At 38.3% G+C, this 20,018-nt stretch overlaps 1 protein-coding gene across 1 annotated transcript in view; it reads left to right on the top strand.

Moving 5' to 3' along the window:
• LOC113175177 (rho GTPase-activating protein 29-like) overlaps positions 1–9,723 on the top strand; it is a 63,800-nt gene extending 54,077 nt beyond the window's left edge. Inside the window, 4 exon segments of the mRNA XM_077791464.1 lie at positions 2,736–2,968; positions 6,158–6,473; positions 6,601–6,709; positions 8,873–9,723. Of these exon segments, the coding sequence (XP_077647590.1) occupies positions 2,736–2,968; positions 6,158–6,473; positions 6,601–6,709; positions 8,873–9,723 (1,509 nt within the window).
• The last annotated feature ends 10,295 nt before the right edge of the window (positions 9,724–20,018 follow it).

Raw genomic sequence — 20,018 nt, 5'->3', positions numbered from 1 at the left:
CTGTCACTTGGCTGGTTGCTGGGCCTGACCCGCCCGCCCGTGGGTTGCAGGTTCGCCTAGCTTGCAGGCACTCTATATTGTCATTTTCTATGTTCACTGTTATACCTGCAATTTGCGGGAATAGGTAAACACACACACTCACTCACATACACACACATGCATACACACATCTGTGGAGTGAAGTGACGTTGCTGGCTTTAGGCAGCGGCTTACAGAGGGGTTACAGGAACTTAATTGGCATTTTGTCATGAGCCAAGTACAAAATGATTTGGGTCAGATCCAGCTGGCATCTATCCCTGGGTGAAAATGAAGAGATAATGATAGAGTCATGCTGATAAGTCCTTGATCTGTCCTTTTCTGTTGTTCTTTTGCTCCCTTGCGGATCCTTTTTAATTTGGTTATTAGCTGTCATCCTGAGATCATTCTCCTCTCCTCTCTTTTGTGATGGAACACCTCTCCTGTTTTCCTTGTTTGGGGGGTATTCTGTTTTGGTTATGTCTGTCCTTTAAGTAGGATTAAATATTTGAAACCTGTTCATCCGTAAATGTTTTCCTACTGTCTTGACAGAAATGGACTAGTGTAGATAGTGTGGGACTTTTTAGTATTGTAGGCTGGAAATTCTTTTTCCTCTGAATTTTGAAGGCAAGGGTTTTTTGTTGTTGTTCTGTTCACACTGTGAATCCGTCTTATTTCATTCCTAACTCTGTGCCTGTTGTTTTGTCCTTGTATGGCTAATAGAATCTCTCCCATGCCACATTATTCTAAGATTTTACAGTGATGAATAATGATGTGGATATATTTCCATCCACTATTCTGGCCACTCCAAGAGCTCTGATAGTTGTCAGTGCTTTAGTTCTTTGAACTTTTCTTGATTTTTATTGCCCATTTCCCCCTCTTTCTTTGTACTCACTAGTTGAAGCTCTTGTTTGCATACTCAATAACCCATACTGGTTTTCTAGTTCCCTTACCTTTCCTCTATTCTTCTTTCTTTCCTAAATAACTTTCTAAGACATTTCCTCAGCTTTATCTTCTTGACTAATGTAAATTACTTCATTTCTGAGATCATATTTTAATTTTCAATAATTATGATTTTCTATTCCTTTGATAACATTTTTTAAAATGACTATGTCATGCTATTTTCCTGTGGATAGTCATAGATTTTTTTGTAAGGGTTCTTTTCTCTATTTAGCCTCTAACCCTCTGTATAAATACAATGTGACCCTCATATATAACATTAAATTTTCTATAGCCATATAAAATTTAAAAAATAGGTAAAGTTAATTTTAATATATTATTTAACATTTTGAATATTTTTTTTAAATTATGAGATATTTATTTATTGATTTATATTTGAGCTCTTAGTCTTTGAAATCTAGTATCTATTTTTTCATTTAGAGCACATCTTAATTTTGATCAGTTGTACTTCCAGTACTTTTTCACCATATATGACTAGTGGTCAGCATATTGACAGCATAGTTTTAGACCTTCAATTTGTTTTTTTTATACACATTTTGATTTTTGTCTTTAATGATGTCTAGTTATGTTAGATTTTGGACTTGAAATCTCTTTGGAAGCTCTTGAACACATCAAGGCTTTTTAAAAACTTGAAACTTTATTATAAAGTGGTCTAGATGGACCGTTTGATATATGCCTGGTTACATGTCTCTAGTTCCCTGCCCTTGGACTGGTTTGAGTACCCCCTGAAAAACGGTTTTCCTTGCCTAGAGATATTGTACCAATACTGTGGGAGCCAGGGTGGGAACGATGATTGCAGGATCTGTGCATTCAGTGTGCATACAGCCAACAAATTCCCATTTTCAGACAGTCACCTCTCTGTTCCTTAGGTTTGGCATTGCCCCCATTCAGAGAGCCTCTGTATCATGTTGCCCAGACAAAACATTTCCAGATTTTTAGGAAGGAGATTGCTCGAGAACATGGAGTGGAGACAGGATTCTATAGAGAGCTAAGCTGTCTCAGCTGGCCCACCTGCACCCTATCCCAAGGTCAGAGGACCTGGTACTTATTGTCCACATCCCTTTAGGATTCTGAAAATCATGTTGAATGATAAGGGGTCAGCTTTCTTGGAACTGTTGCATCAGGACTTGTTAATCTGCTCTGCTATTTGTGAATTGTTGCTTTTGTTTTCTCTATTTTCCTAGTCCTCATTGACCTACTGTATTTTAGTGGGGTTGCAGGAGAGAAAGAAATTAAGTATTAATTGCCGGATCTACAATGTTATTTCAGGAAAGTATTGATAACTCTTTAATCACATTTTACAGATACATCAACTGAGAAATGGAGGTTGATACCTTTGAATGACTATAAGTCTCATAATGTGTCATCCTTTATTTCTTCTGTTAGCCAGTCAGGGAGAGGAGATGAATTGGGTCCAATATGATAAACTTGCATTCTGTTTTAGGAATTTTGTATGTCCAAGACTTTTATGTGGGAAATTGCTCAATTCTTGCAATAGTGTTAGAGAGTAGCCTTCATTATTACCTAAAGCTCCAAGAGGTTAAGTGACTTGCTTCAGACCCCAGAGTGGTGAGGATACAAACTGATCACAGGGCAACACCTTAACCCTCTACAGATAATATAGGACATCAAGTGGCCAAAGGTACACTGAAATGATAAAAAAATCATTTGAGTAACTCTCACTAATTGTTGATTTTTAACAAAAAGAGATATTTTTAATATAATTTAATGTAATTTTTAATGTAATTTTATTTCTTTAGCTCCCAGAACCATTGATTTTATTCCAATGGTACAAGGAATTTATGGACCTTGCACAAGAGATCCAACATATTAATGAAGAGCAAGATACCAAAAATGATAACCCTAAGGACAAAACAAACCCAAATATGTGTGTAGAAATAAACCAAATTCTTCTAAAAAGCAAGGTCCTTCTAAGACAATTGCCAACATCAAATTTTAACAGTCTTCATTACCTTATCATACATCTTAAACGGTATGAATTTTTATACTGTCTTAACCATTTTTAATTGTACAGTGCAATAGTATTAAGTACATTTATACTGTTGTGGTATTGTTTTCAAAATGATTGTTTCATTTTTTATGATGTTTTTATTCTATGTTGGGAAAGGGAGACATTGAATATATGTTCATGCAGCCAACACTGTTCCCTCAGATGCCCCCTGTATGCCAGGCTCTGGCTGGGCAAACCAGCATGGAAACACAGGGTTTCTGTTTGTGGGCTCATCATCTTGGGAGACAGATATGTATATAACCACAGTACAGCATCATCCTTTTTCTAGTAGCTGTGCACAGCATGAAGGCATGCAGAGGAAGTTTGGGATTAGGGGTAAAATAGAGGAGGCAAGCCCTTGAGTCAGATTTTATGAACTGAGTGGGATTTGGTAGAGAATGTGCAGAAGAGCATACTAGGCAGAGGGTAACAGACATGGAGACACAAGAAAACATTTTACATTTGGAAAATATAATTTCATTAGGCTATAATATAGCAAGAAGTAGCGGGAACTGGGCTACCTACAGGCCTGATAAGAAAATCTATTAGATGAAATGTGGGAAGTGAGGGGAAAGGGGGAAAAAAAAGAGAGAGAAATGAAGTACAGTAGATGGGGTAGAGAGAGAAGATGGGAGGGGAGGGGAGGGGAGGGGAGGGGGGATAGTAGAGGATAGGAAGGGCAGCAGAATACAACAGACACTAGTATGGCAGTATGTAAAAAAGTGGATGTGTAACCGATGTGATTTCTGCAATATGTATACAGGGTAAAAATGGGAGTTCATAATCTGCTTGAATCAAATGTATGAAATATGATATGTCAAGAGCTTTGTAATGTTTTGAACAACTAATAATAAAAAAAGAAAATCAAGCAAAAAACAAAAACAAAAACAAAAAAAAAACCAAACAAAAAACAACAAAAGAAAAATCTATGTACCTGGCAGATGAGTTGATCATATTATTTCTGTACCCACTAAAGACTTGGAATCAGGAATTTCACATGCTCAGATTTGCCTGATAGATCTTTCTGATACCAATATGAAAAATGAGTTGGAGGGGAGGGCTTCTGTAATTCAGATCTCCTTTTTTAAAAATTTATTTAAAAATTTTTATTAGTTCTAATCAGTTATACATGACAGTAGAAAGCTTTTTGATCCATTATACACAAGTGGAGCACAACTTTTCATTTCTCTGGTTGTACATGATATAGAATTGCACCAAATATGCAGTCATACATGAATCTAGGGTAGTGATGTTCGTCTCATTCCACCATCTTTCCTACCCTCATGCCCTCTTCCCTTACCTCCTTCCCCTTGACCCAGTCAAAAATCCTCCTTTCTTCCTACAACATCATCTCCATTATGGATCAGCATCCACTTATCAGAGAGAACATTTGGCCTTAGGTATTTTGGGATTGGCTTACTTTACTTAGCATGATATTCTCCAACTTCATCCACTTACCTGCAAATGCCATAATTTAATTCTCTTTTAATGCTGAGTAACATTCCATTGTGTATATATACACACATTTTATTTATCCATTCATATATTGAAGAGCATTGAATTATTCCATGAAATAGAAAAGGAGGGAACCCTTCCAAATTCATTTTATGAAGCTAGTATCATCCTGATACCAAAACCAGGCAGAGATACATCAAGGAAAAAAAATTCAGACCAATATCTCTGATGAACATAGATGCAAAAAATTTTCAATAAAATTCTGGCAATCCCATACAAAAACATATTTAAAAAATAGCGCACCATGATCAAGTGGGGTTCATTCCAGGGATGCAAGATTGATTCAACATACAGAAATCAATAAATTAATTAATCACACTAATAGACTTAAAGAAAAGAATCATAGGATTATATCAATTGATGCAGAGAAAGCATTTGACAAAATACAGCACCCTTTTATGTTCAAAACACTAGAAAAACTAGGGATAGTAGGAATATACCTCAACACTGTAAAAGCTATCTATGCTAAACCCAAGGCTAACATTATTCTAAATGGAGAAAAATTGGAAGCATTTCCTCTAGAAATTGGAACAAGACAGGGATGCCCTCTTTCACCACTTCTATTCAACATAGTCCTTGAGACTCTAGCCAGAGAAATTAGACAGATGAAAGAAATTAAAGGGATATGAATAGGGAAAGAAGAACTCAAGCTATCATTATTTGCTGACGACATGATTCTATCCTTAGGGGATCCAAAAAACTCCACTAGAAAACTAGAATTAATAAATCAATTTGGCAAAGTAGCAGGATATAAAATCAATACCCATAAGTCCAATGCATTCCTATACATCAGTGGTGAATCCTCTGAAAGAGAAATTAGGAAAACTACCCCATTCATGATAGCGTCAGATCTCCTTGAATAGTCATAGAACTAAAATGCATCGAGTGCTTGAAGTAAAACTAGAACATTGATAGTGGCAGTAGATCAGAGAGATGTTCAGGAGAGAGAATCATCTAGGCTAGAAAACTAGCTGTCAGGGGCTGGGAGTATGACTAGTGGTAGAACACTTGCCTAGCACATGTGAGACACTAGGTTTAATACTCAGCACCGCAAAAAAAACAATAAATAAAATAAAGGTAACTAACTAAAAATATTTTTTAAAAAAGAAAACTAACTGTGGGCTGTGAGAGAAATTGACAGTGATGTTTCAGTTTCTAGAAACTGGGAGTATATACAAAGATGGAGCAATTTTTTTTTTTAAAGAAAGAGTAAGAGAGGAGAGAGAGAGAGAATTTTTTTTTAATATTTATTTTTTAGTTCTCGGCGGACACAACATCTTTGTTGGTATGTGGTGCTGAGGATCGAACCCGGGTCGCACGCATACCAGGCGAGCGCACTACCACTTGAGCCACATCCCCAGCCCATGGAGCAATTTTTTTAAGGGGTATTTTTTTTCCTTCTGCTGGTAAGAGTTCAGTAGTTCCTTCTATTTACATGAATTTTATCCTAATATAGTACTCTGAAACTCAGTTAGGTGTGTGGTATTATGATCAAACAAATGATTCTTTTCCTAGACCCACCAAACTTGACCCTTTACAAATGTTTTGTAGACTTCTATAGCCCATGTTTTCTTGACCCTTCTCAATTCATAGTAAACTACCATTGAGGACCTCTAATAGGCAAATCTCATATACTTTATGTGTTCTTCTTTTCAGGGTAGTAGACCATTCTGAAGAAAACCTGATGAATTCAAAAAACTTGGGGGTGGTATTTGGACCATGTCTCATGAGGCCAAGACCTGCAACCGCTCCTGTTACTATCTCCTCCTCCCTTGCTGCATATGCCAATCAGGCCCTGTTGGTAGAGTTCCTCATTACCAACTCACAGATGATCTTCGATGAGTTTCTAGAGTCACAAAATGTTACATGTAGTACAGGTGTTATTGCACCTCTGGTGGATAAAAGCTGTCCTTCCAAACCCGTGATATCACCAGAACATTCCACAAAGTCACAATATTTTTCTTCAAAGGAAGTGAGTTTTGATTATTATAGAATTACATTAGAACTTTGTGATGTTTATGTTAATAACAGTCTTTGAACTGTTTATTTTGAGGTGTATTTTGCTTTTTCAGTTTAAATTTTTTTTTTTGCATTAATAGGATATCCACACTGCAGATAGTGAAAGTGAAAATTTTGAATCAACTACATCATTTGAGGAATCAGAATGGAAGCAAAATGCATTGGAAATATGTGATGCATATCTCATTGGTGAGTGGTCATGTAACATATATGTTTACATATTTTCAAACTTTGCAAATAAGTCTCCATTAAAAACCAAGGTGAATGAAGTTGAGGGAAGTTCAAACTTCAAGGTTTTATTAGTTAGCTTTGCTAGCCATTGAGAAAGTTTAATGAATGTCATTTAAATGAATATCATGTTTTTGTTTCTTTCTTGTAAGGAGATATCTTGGAATTCATTTTTTGTTCTCCTTCTGAGGTTTGTTTTTATTTTTACTTCTTGTCATCAATTAAAGTCAAGGAAGAAATAAAGTGGACTCCTGAAACTCAAAAAAAATAGACTCCTAAAGTTTTTTGATGTCCCTTTACCTGTGACCTAACTTTAGCACATTAAGCACACATGTCTTCCATTTTCTTGGCCCAGTCCTTTTGTTCATTATTTTTTTTGTTAATTTTATTTCAGTGAATGGTTTCTGTTAAGGTGATCAAAAAGCTTCCATTTGTTACTGCTTTACTGGAGCTAAATTCCAATTTTTTCAACATATAGCCATATATGTTAAATTTGATGTCTAAAATTAATTAAATATCAATGAATGTAGCCTGACAAAGTCTGAAAACAAAAGGAGTCAATTATCTATCTGCTAAGAAAAGCACTGGTTTCATTTACCTGATTTGATCTTATTAGCACTTCTGTGCTATGAATCTTGGCCTCATTTAAGCCATAGCTAACAGTCTGAGGAAGGTTAATAATGCCAAGGGTCATGTCCCTAAATTATTGTTGATTCAGGATTTGAACCTCTTCCTGTCTCATTCCTAAATGTAACCTTGCTTTGCTGTCCAATGAAATTGGATTCCCAGGTAGGTATATTAATAACAATAAATAATTTTAAAATATTTGAAGTTTTTATTACATACCAGGTAATTCTAAGCCTTTTCTTTATTAGATCATTAAGACCACATGCCATCATAGCTCCATATAGGAGTCTGTCCTGACAGAGGAAGGCAGGAAGGGCTAGTGCAATGAACTTGCCCAGGGCAGAACTGGAGCAGGAGCTGAGACAGCACCCAGGCAGCTGGCTGCAGAACCTGCACTCTTCATGGTGCTAGAAGTTCTGCAGGATGTAACTATGGTCTGGTGTTTACCATCCAACCACAATGGCTCAGCTCCCTTCTATCAATGGGGAGAAGGGCCCAGGAAAGCAAATCACATGAGTGCTGCCTGGGAACCAGGGAAGAGGCCAGCAGCCTCAGGTGAAGAAAGAGGTCAGATGAGATGATGACCTGCAAGTGATGCTGGTGTGCATCTGTCTGCAAACCACTGTCCAAGGATGTGGGAGAAGGAGCAGGTGGCAGGGATGAGGACCATGGGCTATGAACAGGGCCATTGGAAAGCCGTCAGACCACTGGCAAGGCATACAGTTTGTCTGATGTTTCTCAGCAGGGAGAGGAGGATCTTGGCCAGAGGGCTGCACCTTTCTAGCAACAGCAGCTTCTGGGATACATGCAGCAAAGACAGAGTGGGAGATGCTAGGGTTCTAGGTGAGAAAACAGGGACCTTGGGACCAGACTAGAGGAGAAAGAGAAGGAAGTAAATCTGGAGTCACCAGAAACAGTAGCAGAATGGCAATTTTGACAGCTCTTCAACTTTCATTTGACCAGAGGATGTTGCCATGTATTAATGGATCAGCTGGGAGAGCATCCAAGTCCTCTCTGGTGTGTTCCCCTCAGTATGCACAGAATGTAGCTGGAAAGAAGATGAAGTGAGGAGGCAAAGTTCTTGGGATTCAGGACATGGCTTTGATTGGTCTATAGAATAGTGTTACTATTCTGCGGTTACCAGTGTCTGCCTGTTGAAATCAGCACAGTCTTAACCCAGAAAATATTCATTCATAGGTAATATATTAAAACAAGTTACTTCAGGAAGAGTTAATTTTTTTGTTATTGTTTTATTTAACCAACACATGATGTGCTTTGTGGTTATTTATTGTATTGATTTAGATAATTTTAAAAAAAGTAATGCTTTAATTCAAAATGTACCTTTAATGCTATGTGAATTTGTAATACCTCTGCATCGATGACTGAGAATATCATGTTGGGAAATGTGTTGTTTTGAGAGAGTAACCATTTATAACTAACCACACTTCGTTACTAACCAAGCTCCATGAAGTTAAAAAAAAAATCTTTCTTTTTCAGATAACAAAGAACTTGAATCATTATCCCGAAAGATGGATGATATGTGTAAAACCACTGAACCACTTAGTTTGAAATCTGATGTGGCAACGAACGACATACAGAGACATACACCAACCACCAAGATTGGACATGCAATTTTGTCTGTAGATAGGTTCCATCTTTCGAGCTCTCCTAGTGAGAGAAACAGCAGAAATGTGGGAAATGTAAATTCAGACAAGTTTTGCAAGAATCTTGCTTTTGAAGGACTTAATAGCAAAGATACCCCTACTACTGTTTGTTCCAAATTTTATGGCTTTGATCAGCAGTTTCCACAAAAAACTCAGGGACAACAATGTGAACAAAAGAACTTAACTGGCAGGAGTGCAGTGATTGTGCCTAGTGCACTCCAGGAAAAAATGACAGTGAGCATCAGAGTTAGTGGTGACCATTCCATTGGTGCCACAAAGCCCAACACGCCAGCCAGATCAGCAAGAGAAGCATCAGAAAGACGGTCCTCTCATTCTTACCATCTTGCTCCTGCAAGAGCAGCAAGAACACTGCAGCCCCATCACTGGACAACATTTTACAAACCTCGTACCCCGACCAGCAAAGTCAGGGGGACTGAGGAGAGACCAGCTTCAGCTTCAGCAGCAGTGCCTCCTAGCACAGCTCTTACTCCCCTGAGTCATGTGGAGAAATCTGTTCCAGAGGCAGACAGCACATCAGCTTATGCTTTGAAGCCAGCTCCTGAGCCTAAAGAGCACTCTGAAGAACACGGCCGGCCTGACGTGAATCCAATGTGCCAGGGACTCAGGCTAAAACAAATGGAAGAGTTACAAGACCTTGAAGTTGAACTCCCACAATTTGTGTAGGTTGTCAAAATTCAGTTTTTCTTTTTCTTGTTTCGTTTTTACGTATTGTGTTTATCTTTTGAAAGAACGTTTTGACAGAACCCCTTTTGTATAGGATTGCCAAAGTATGTATTTTGCCTTTTGGCCTTGTATTGTGTTTGCTAGTCATATAGAATGGTAGTGTTTTAGTCATATAGAATGATAGTGCCTCACTGGTATTATCTTTAAATTCTGTGTTTTTGAAGTTTTGTGTAAAATAAGTATTGTGATTTTAAAATTTCAAATGATTTTCCCTATAAAATGATCCACTTAAATGCATCCCTTGTATATGATATTGTTCTCAACAAATAGGTGTGGTAGGGGATAACCAGCTTTATTATGGAGTGAAACTAAGTGCTTATTTATAAAATGTTTCTGAATGTAAGTGCCTGAAAAATCTTTATAGGGTTTGAATATATTTTTTTCCCATACAATATTATAGTGAATCTTTGACCACTTTTGTTACAGCTTACACACATACATATGGTATGTATAAGCTTTTATTTTTCAAGTGGCAATTAACTTTATATAAATATTAATTACATAATGGCCCAAAAGCTTGCTAATCTGTATCTAATTGCATTCTAATTGTCAGTTTTTAGATGTGGTAGTCAATTAAATTATAGAAATAAAATGTACTTAAATACCAAAAAGTTTGGAACTGTCATAAACTAAAAGTTTATACAGATGAAGTTAAGGGGTAAAACACCATCAAATATATCAAAACCATCTAAAGCCAAATAAGATATAATTAAAGTATATAATTTAAATTATAGTATATTTATATAAAATATTATATTATATTAATATACTATTATATAATTCAATTTAAATTATATGTAATTATATAATTCATATAATATATTATATACTGTTAATATAAATTATAGTAATATAAATAACATAATATAATAATTATATTATCACAAGTAATGTAGATTATTATAATTTATATTATTATGACAATATAAATTATAATGTCATATAATAGAATATAATTTAAATTATATAGTTATATCTTATTAGGTTTTAGATAGTTTTAATACATTTGATAGTTTTTTACCTCTTAGTTTCATCTGTATAAATTTTTATTTTATGACATTTTCAAACTTTTTGATATTTTCTAGAATGGTCTAAACAAATGCCTACTTTATATCCGCAGCAGGTCTCCAAGGTGAACAGCCTCTGGCATGTTGGAACAATGTAGCAGAAGTTGTCAGAAAAGTTACCATGGGGATAACTGGCTTGTGGCAGCCAAGTGTTCATAGCAATGTCGCTTTTTGATCCTTCGATGTCGGCTCTTCCTATCATTGTGAAGCAGAATTCACCAAGTGTTGGATTGTTCACCCACTAATAGGGAACGTGAGCTGGGTTTAGACCGTTGTGAGACAGGACTTTGGGATCTACTTCCTTTTCCCAACGATGGTGGAACTATGACAAAGGTGATATTGGAGATTTGGAACTTTTTGGTTTTTTCTTTTCCTCCTGGATGGCTGTCAAACCTGCAGCAGCACACACATTGGTCCATCTCAAAGTGGAGAATCTCTAAAGGATCTGCAGGGAAAGCGTGGACAAGGAGGATTCAGTCCTGGAGACTCTTGCCACGAGATGGAAAATCTGCCCACCGACCTCCACTCATTTCTTCTGGAAAATGAAAACACAGAATTTAAATACCTAATACCAATAAAGACAGGACAAAATGCAAAAAAATGCCTACTTTAGAAATTTTTAAATTCAATGCATTTTCTCTTGATAGTGTGTGGGTTTTGTTAAAATCATTCCTTTTGTATGAAATGCTTTGACTTATAAATCATTTTATATACTTTTTCTACCTGGACTGTCAACTAGTGAAAATGTATATTTCATTAGAATTGAGCAAAATTTCCTTAAGTTTATTTTGAGAGTATAGTAACTCTTATTGTTTAGAATTTGAGAGGTGTACATGACTGGATCTGTTTCATGTATAAAATATCCAGTTTTATAACTATTTTCTGGGTTTCATCATTTTATGAATAGGATGTAAAAGGAACAAAAATAAAATAGCCTGTTTTGGTATGTGTGAAGTATTTTTCTGCCCAATGTTTTTGTATGACATGTTATAATTGATTAAAAAATGATATCTATAGGTTTACACACACACATATATATTTAAATTATTTCAAGTATTTCAAGTATTATTGTGGCTTCTCTGAATACCAACAATTTTAAATACCAACAAGTGATACTTTTAATATTATTAACCATTGACTCAGTGGTCAACACTTGGGCTCTATATCACTTGACTATAATATGAAATGTGTTTTATGGCATATTGTCTTATAGTTCTCTGTAATATTAAGAACTAAGGAGAAATGAATAAACAGCCTTTTATGCTAAAGTGTTTTTTAAGTCTTCCTTATACAAAATACAATCATATTGATATGAAAACCTAAAAGAAAATCAGAACTAACATTTATTGAGCCCCTTCTGTGTACTAAAACTCTACCAAGTTGAAATTTCACATCAATCTATAATGGGTAAGTAAGCATTTTATGATTCCTGTGTTATAGATGAGGAAACTGAGGCTTAATTAAGTGACATGCTTTTAAGTTCCACAGATGCAGCAAGCACAACCAAATCTCAAATACAGGGCTGTCAAATTTTGATGGTTAGTACTTTTTTTTTTTTTTTTGTACTAGGGATTGAGGCACTTGGCCACTAAGCCAAATCCCCAGCACTATTTTGTATTTTACTTAGAAACAGGGTCTCAATGAGTTGCTTAGTGCCTCGATTTTGCTGAGGCTTACTTTGAACTTATGATCCTTCTTCCTCAGCCTCCCAGTGGGATTACAGGCATGTGCCACTGCACCAGCTGTTTAGTGCTCCTAATGACTGTGATTACTAAATAATAGCAGGAAACACTGAAAAATAGAAAATGCATCTTTAGATATTTTTATTGTAAAATACACATAAATTTGCCATTTGAACCATTTTTAAGTGTACAGTTCAGTGGCACTAATATATTCACATTGTTCTGTGACTATAAGTGTCCATTTCCAGAACCTTTTCATCATCCTGTAATAAAACTTACAGACTTTAAACTCCTTCAGTTTTAATATGTGGATACCACCCAGTCAAAGCATACAGACCTCACAAGTGAGGGTGGCACTGTCATGTCCTTTCTGCCTTTAGGGCCTCCTGGGATCTTCTTGTTCAGCTTGGAGCTTTCAGTCTGAAAGATCCAGCTTCCTGGAGGCACTGAAGCAAGTGTCTCCCGAGAAGAGGTTGCTGTTTCTAGAGTACCCAGAGCTTACACAGTGCCCAGCTACTCAATAATATGGTAGAAATTGTTCATTGGAAAGTTGTCTTAGGACACTTGGAAACAGATGTGAGCAAGGGGAAAGGGCATCATGGAGATTCCATTTAGAGCTGCCAGGCCACCAGAAAGCCTTGTGCAAAGCATATTGTTCAGCTTTATGAGAAGTGTCTGTGGAGAGCTGATTACACTTTCCCTCCATGGGCCTGTTTTACATGCTGAGAAATTAGAGTTTATGAGTATTTTAAAGTACTGTGTTGGTATGATTATATGTGTAGACAATTCAGTTAATATCTGTAGTTTCGTAAAGTTACATTCACAATTAGTATGTAGACACCTGTTGTATTCCTGGATATGGGCACCTAACAAAAATTAAGGTCTAAAATTACAATTATCCATATCAGACAAAGGTGCCAAAATCATGCATTGGAGAAAAGATAGCCTCTTCAAAAAATGGTGTTTGGAAAACTGAAAATCCATATGCAACAAAATGAAATTAAACCTGTATCTCTCACCATGCACAAAATTCAACTCAAAATGGATCAAGGACCTAGGAATAAAACCAGAGACCCTATGTCTAATAGAAGAAAAAGTAGGCCTTAATCTCCATCATGTGGGATTAGGCTCCAACTTCCTTAGTAAGACTCCTTTGGTACAGAATTAAAATCAAGAATCAATAAATGGGATGGACTCAAACCAAAAAGTTTCTTCTCAGTAAAAGAAACAATCTGTGAGATAAATAGAGAGTCCACATCTTGGAAGCAAATTTTCACCCCTCACACATCAGATAGAGCACTAATCTCTAGGGTATATAAAGAACTCAAAAAGTTAAGCACCCAAAACCCAAATAACCCAATCAATAAATGGGCCAAGGACCTGAACAAATACTTCTCAGAAGATAATATACAGTCAATCAACAAATATATGAAAAAATGTTCATCATCATCTAGCAATTAGAGAAATGCAAATCGAAACCACTCTAAGATTTCATCTCACTCCCATTACAATGGCAGCTATTATGAATATAAACAACAATAAGTATTGGTGAGGATATGGGGGAAAAGGTACACTCATATACTGCTGGTGGGACTGCAAATTGGTGCAGCCAATATGGAAAGCAGTATGGAGATTCCTTGGAAAATTGAGAATGGAAATACCATTTGACCCAGCTATCCCTCTCTTCCATCTATATCCTAAGGACTTAAAAACAGCATACTGCAAGGATAAAGCCACATCAATGTTTATAGAAGCACAATTCACAGTAGCTAAATTGTGGAACCAACCTAGATGGCCTTCAATAGATGAATGGAAAAAAATGTGGCATATATACACAATGGAATATTACTCAGCAAAAAATAATAAAATCATCACATTTGCAGGTAAATGGATGGAGTTAGAGAAGATAATGGAAGGTAGTGCTAAGTGAAGTTAGCCAATCCCAAAAATCTAAATGTTTTCTCTGATATAAGGAGGCTAATTCATAGTGGAATAGGGAGGGGGAGCATGGGAGGAATAGATAGGGCAGAGGGGTGGGAGGGGAAAGGAGGGAACATGGGGTTAGAAATGATGGTGGAATGTGATGGAAATTTTTATCTAAAATATAGGTATGAAGACATGAATTGTTGTAAATATACTTGTATACAACCAGAGATATGAAATATTGTGCTCTATATGTGTAAAAGAATTGTAATGCATTCCACTGTCATATAAATATCTGGAACTGAACTGGAACTACAGACCAGCTGCCAATATGCAGGTGAGTCACCTGGGAGTTATTTGCCATCATTCGTCAGCATAGAGGAAGGTTAGAATGAAAATCTGTGAAAAACATGGACTCAGTTTTCCCCTATAGAAAATGCTTCATTCCAGCTGCCTGATATCCCAGCTTAAATAAAGGGGATATAACCATGACTGAGCAGGAGGGAGAGTTCACCATGCTTCCTGCACTGGTGGCAATGGCAATTGGGATGATTCTCTACTCACTGAGGCCTTGGAGAGCTCTCTGCAGAAGCTTATGACATTGCATACCAGGAAGGGAAAAATAAAAGTCAAAGGGAGATTCAACCATTCGTTTTCTTCTTTGTCAGAGACTTGTGTGGTGGGAAAGCATGAGAAGGGCTGTTTCCATTCCAACTTCTCTATTAATACACAGTGCCACCTTGGCAGGTCATCCACCCTTTTTGAGAGTGTTTCCTCATCTGTGAAACGAGACTAGTAACTACAACACAGGGCAAGTGTGATGGATAGGTAAGCTAGTGTATCTGAATTAATGCACATTTTAAGCCTATAGAAACATGAAGCCAGATGCAGCAGCACACACCTGTAATCTCAGTGACTCAGGAAGCTGAGTCAGGAGGATCGAAAGTTTGAGGCCAGCCTTAGTAACTCAGGCCCTAAGTAACTTTAGTGAGAACTTGTCTCAAAAAAAAAAAAAAAAGAAAGAAAGAAAGAAAGAAAAAGACAAACGGGGGTGGTGGTGGTGGTGCTAGGGATATTGCTCAGTGGTTAAGCACCCCTGGGTTTCAATCCCTAGTGCAAAAAATTATTTTTGTTGCTGTGAAAATATTTGGAGATTATTTGGTGTAGAAAGAGGCAAGAGAGAGAATGTACTTTCTCAAACCTGGAATCTGGATGTAAATAGTAAAATGTTTGGATATAACTGGACTCACAAGTATATTTTTATATGTATGAAGATGGACCTTCATTTTAAAAGTGCAATTGTGTCATCATTGATTTTTAAGGTATAAGAAGACATCAACAGTAGATATTTCTTATCAAAGTCCTAATAATATAGAAGCTATCCTTTGACACTTCCTTTAAACTCACCACAGTGATAAGCTATTCTTTTCATATCATCTCATTTAATCGCAACCCCAATGATGTAAGAGTTCTCAGTAGCTATTATCCACAACTCTGTGCAACACTTAGTGTTATCCCCATTTTGCAGATGATGAGTTGGATCAAAATGGAATTTTTAAAATCTTTCCCAGGATCTGCACCTTATAAGCAGCAGAATAGAGTTTCAACACCAGGTGTGTGTGACTCTAAATTTGTTGTTTTTAATACTTCATATATATATTTTTTTATATTTTAAGATCTTAAAGAGAATGGAAGCCATGCTGTCTCAGAAGTCCAGATTCTGTGATAAGTTGACCATGATTTAAATTTGTATCCATCCCTAAAACCAAGGAAGACAGTAAAATACATGTCCCTGAAGGCCCCCTTTCTGTTCTCAGGAACCCAGCCAAGGTAAAGGAACAAGCAAGCCTGGGCTGGGAAGTCCAGATACATACTATCTTGCAGGACACTGGCTTTCTCTAGGCACATTGGGAACTAGGGCAAGTTAGTGTTATCTGTAGAAAGCTACTTTCTTGCATGTACACCTGGACAGTTCTCCTTGGGATGCTGGTCAGACAAGCTCACTTAGCAAGCTAACGCTGGCGATGCCACTCTTCTGCAACTCGAGGTATAAAACACCTTTCAGAGTGGGGGACAGGCATGGAACTGAGGGAACTGTGGAAAGAATACATGTCACACATCCAGCCAGCCACCACCGGACAGAACACCGTGAGGAGGCACGGCTTGACAGCCCGATGAGGGGTGGAGGTGCTACTGTCTGCCTGTCACCACTGAACTCTTCTTGGAGCAGTCTCTGATCTCTTGTAGGCTTTCCTCAATAAACACAATCTCCCATGCTGTCTCTGGGCACTTTTCTTTGGTCTGTCGGCAACCTACCCCACTGCCCTGGCTCTACTGGGCTGTGGAAGAGACAAAGTTCCTGAAATGGGCGTCTGGTGATGAGAGTAGCCTAAACACACACACATATACGTGGGTGTGCCTCTCACATCTTGTCCCTGTCAGCCATGAGTCTGCTAAGAGGGAGGTGACACACTGACAGGAGGAGCCAGGGAGCTTCAGTTCTTATTCCTGCCTGTGATCGACTAGCGGTGTGTAGATCTGGGGAAGGAATTTAAACACTGAGCTGTACTCCCCCCTGAGTGGGGACTCATAATGTTTCTTCAGTCCACAGGTGGGATTACCATGGAGTCAGGGGGGCACAGCTGGGACTGCTTCCTTCACTCCTGCCAGCCTGATGGTCCAGGAGCATCAGGACAGGGATTCTTGGTATAGCCTTGGGCCTGCCTTGAGATTGCTTGGGGCACAGCAATAGAGATGGTGTGCTTTCTTCTCAAGCCATGGCCTCAGATGCGGGGTGCTGGCAGGGGCACAGGTGGGGCCTCCTGCCCCACCATGGCCAGGGGGACCAGGGCTGCTGCTCCCAGATGACCCCAGCTATACTTCTGTCACAGGTGGCCAATGTATTCCCTGGCAAGGAAGCCAACAGGAAGAAAATCACACCATTAGTTGGTATGTCTTGTATGAATATGTAATTGTGGAGCCAATGAAAGCTAGAACTAACTCCAGGGCTGAACCTCCCTGAGCTGGTATTTACACGTTTATAATTATTTACATCCTTGTTGGTATCTCTTTTAATCTGTATCTTCATCTCCAAGTCTACCACTTGGACTGCCTATTATCCACATTCTCACCACTGTTTTCCTTTGAGGATAAATATTTACATCTCAGATTTTCCCAACCTACTGCCCATGCAACTCAATGGCTAACATGGGTTTTAGACTCCAGAAATTCTAAAATAAGATTCAAAAAATATGAGTAAGCTGGAGTTCCTGGAATTCTTCATGAGCATTTAAATAATTCTAATTTAAAATTATGCACGAATGGCATTATAATTCAGAGATAATGTGGGACTATGATGAGACTATTTAGGATGCTTCAACTGAAAACCTGAGGCAGCTTTACTTTCATTAGATTCTGTGAAGTAAATTTAATTAAAAGGAGAAATGTAAGTGGTTCTCTGGCTTGTTTGTGTGTTTGTTTGCTTTTATGAGTAGGTCATGGTGGGGAGCCTAGAAATATTTATTCTAGCCAGATTGCTTTACTTTGGAGCTGGTATACACTTGGTGTCTAATATACTAACTCTGATGGTGATTTAAGTTACCCATATGAATCTCTATATGTGCCCTTAGAAGATAAAAAGACACTGTGGCTTTTCCTTTTCTACTTCTTTCCTTCTCAGTTATCACCAAAATCAATCAAAATAGACATCATAACATATTAGTTATATATATTTTCACCGATGCAGACATATTTGCAGGCGAATGAAAATAATACTGAAATTCTCATTGGTGAGATTGATCTGTTGATTTCCAAAAGAAAAGCCATTCTTCAAGCCCAGATGGGTCCACACACCTGTGTACTTCAAAGCCAGGCCTTGCATGACTGGCGTAGGCCGGTGGAGAGATGCTGAGTGTGTTGGCCAGGGTGCGTTGGCTGTGCACATCTACTTGGCTCCTTCGACTCCTCCTTCTGAATACATCAAAATCTGTTATCAGGCTACTTTGGAATCACAATTCGAATATATTTGAGTTGGTTGCAAAGACTCCAGTGGATATCCATCAAGACCACATTGTCTTCAAAGTGAGCGCTGGACTATCGAATTAGCATTGAGTCCTTGAGAGCACAGTCCAGGACAGCCTGGGTGGGTTGCATGGTTCCTCTTGCTTTTACATCACACCTGGAAAAGCTCCTTTCTTTGTGCTTCTTTCTGGAAAGGAACAATCTTAATTATTTTTTAAAAAATTTGAAATAAATTCTTTTTTTTTTCAAAACAAATTCTGTGGCTAAATGTCTGTGTCCATAAACCTAGAGTACATCCCCCTGGGTTCACCCTCCCTCTCCTCCACATGGCCTTGGCATTTGGGAAAGCTGACCACCAGGGAGGTGGACCTTGTGCTTACTTTCCTTCCATCCCAAAGGCACCCACCTGGAGGAACTCCCAGGGAAGGGAGCCAGCCTGCCTTCCTGGAGCTCTCTGACCACTAGGGGGCAGAAGCACCCCCTGCCCATGTCCCCTGAAGTGGGCCCAAGAGGCGGTCACAAACTCCTCCATGGGGCTTGGTATGGAAGCAGGGGAATTAGTGAAGTCATTAGGTGGAAGTATTCTGTTTCATTCCAAAATGTTGGGAAACCTGTCCTCCTTGTATGCAGGCTTCTTAAAAAACAAAGAAAAAAACCATCTATATTTAGAAATGCAAATTACTGTTAAAATATTCCTTTTTCTTGAGAGACAAATAGTCAACACACATGTGGCCACATTTGCCATCTTATTTTTTAGACCAAATTAGTATGCAAAATATCAGTCAACTCTAACCCAGTGTATAGAAACCTCCACCCAGGGCCATATCCTTGCTGGGGTGGGCCATGGGCCTGCGCTGCCAGGACACAACATGCCTTATTCTCTGGCCTGAAATTCATGCACACATGCATGAAGGGGACTTTGCAGAGGGTTTTCTAGGAAACTAGGTCTGAGTGTCGGGAGCCCATTTAATTGTTAACTCCTTGTCTGCACAGAACATCTGTTGACATTAGTAATGTAATTGCAGTGATAATGAGCTCATTGACTTAGTAGCTAAGGAAAAATCAGTGAGGACATTGCATTTGTCTTGCTTTATTGACAGCTCATCTCCCACACTGAATAAACCATGTCAGTGAAGACCATTGTTTCAAAGAAACAAGGCAACATAAAGCTCTCCCCGTCCCTTTTTCTTCCCAAGTGCTGGAATGGCTTGCTCTATGGTACTGTGACTGGATCCATCATTTTCCTGGGACCCACCTTCCCTGCCTTCCTGGGGCATCCCATCTGTGCTGCCTGACAGGTTTAACTCCCCTGTGACTGAAGAGCAGCGGATACAGAGGCTCCAGGTAAACTGGAGTTTAAGTGGCATGGGATTGGGACTGGAGCTGATGGGAGAGTGACTCTGTGGCCTGAGTCATGCTCCTCGCCCCTCATTCTCCTCCAAGGACTCAGTGTGGAAGACAGAATGGAAAGTTTCTTTAGTGGGTGAGGATCAGGTTGATGACAGGTGACTGCTGGCACAGCTGTGTCTTCCCAGCATGAACA

This window comes from Urocitellus parryii, chromosome 11, assembly GCF_045843805.1.
Source record: "Urocitellus parryii isolate mUroPar1 chromosome 11, mUroPar1.hap1, whole genome shotgun sequence".
Taxonomy (NCBI): Eukaryota; Metazoa; Chordata; class Mammalia; order Rodentia; family Sciuridae; genus Urocitellus; species Urocitellus parryii.
Note: the sequence above shows the minus strand (reverse complement) of the source record. Positions and strands in the feature narration are given on the sequence as shown.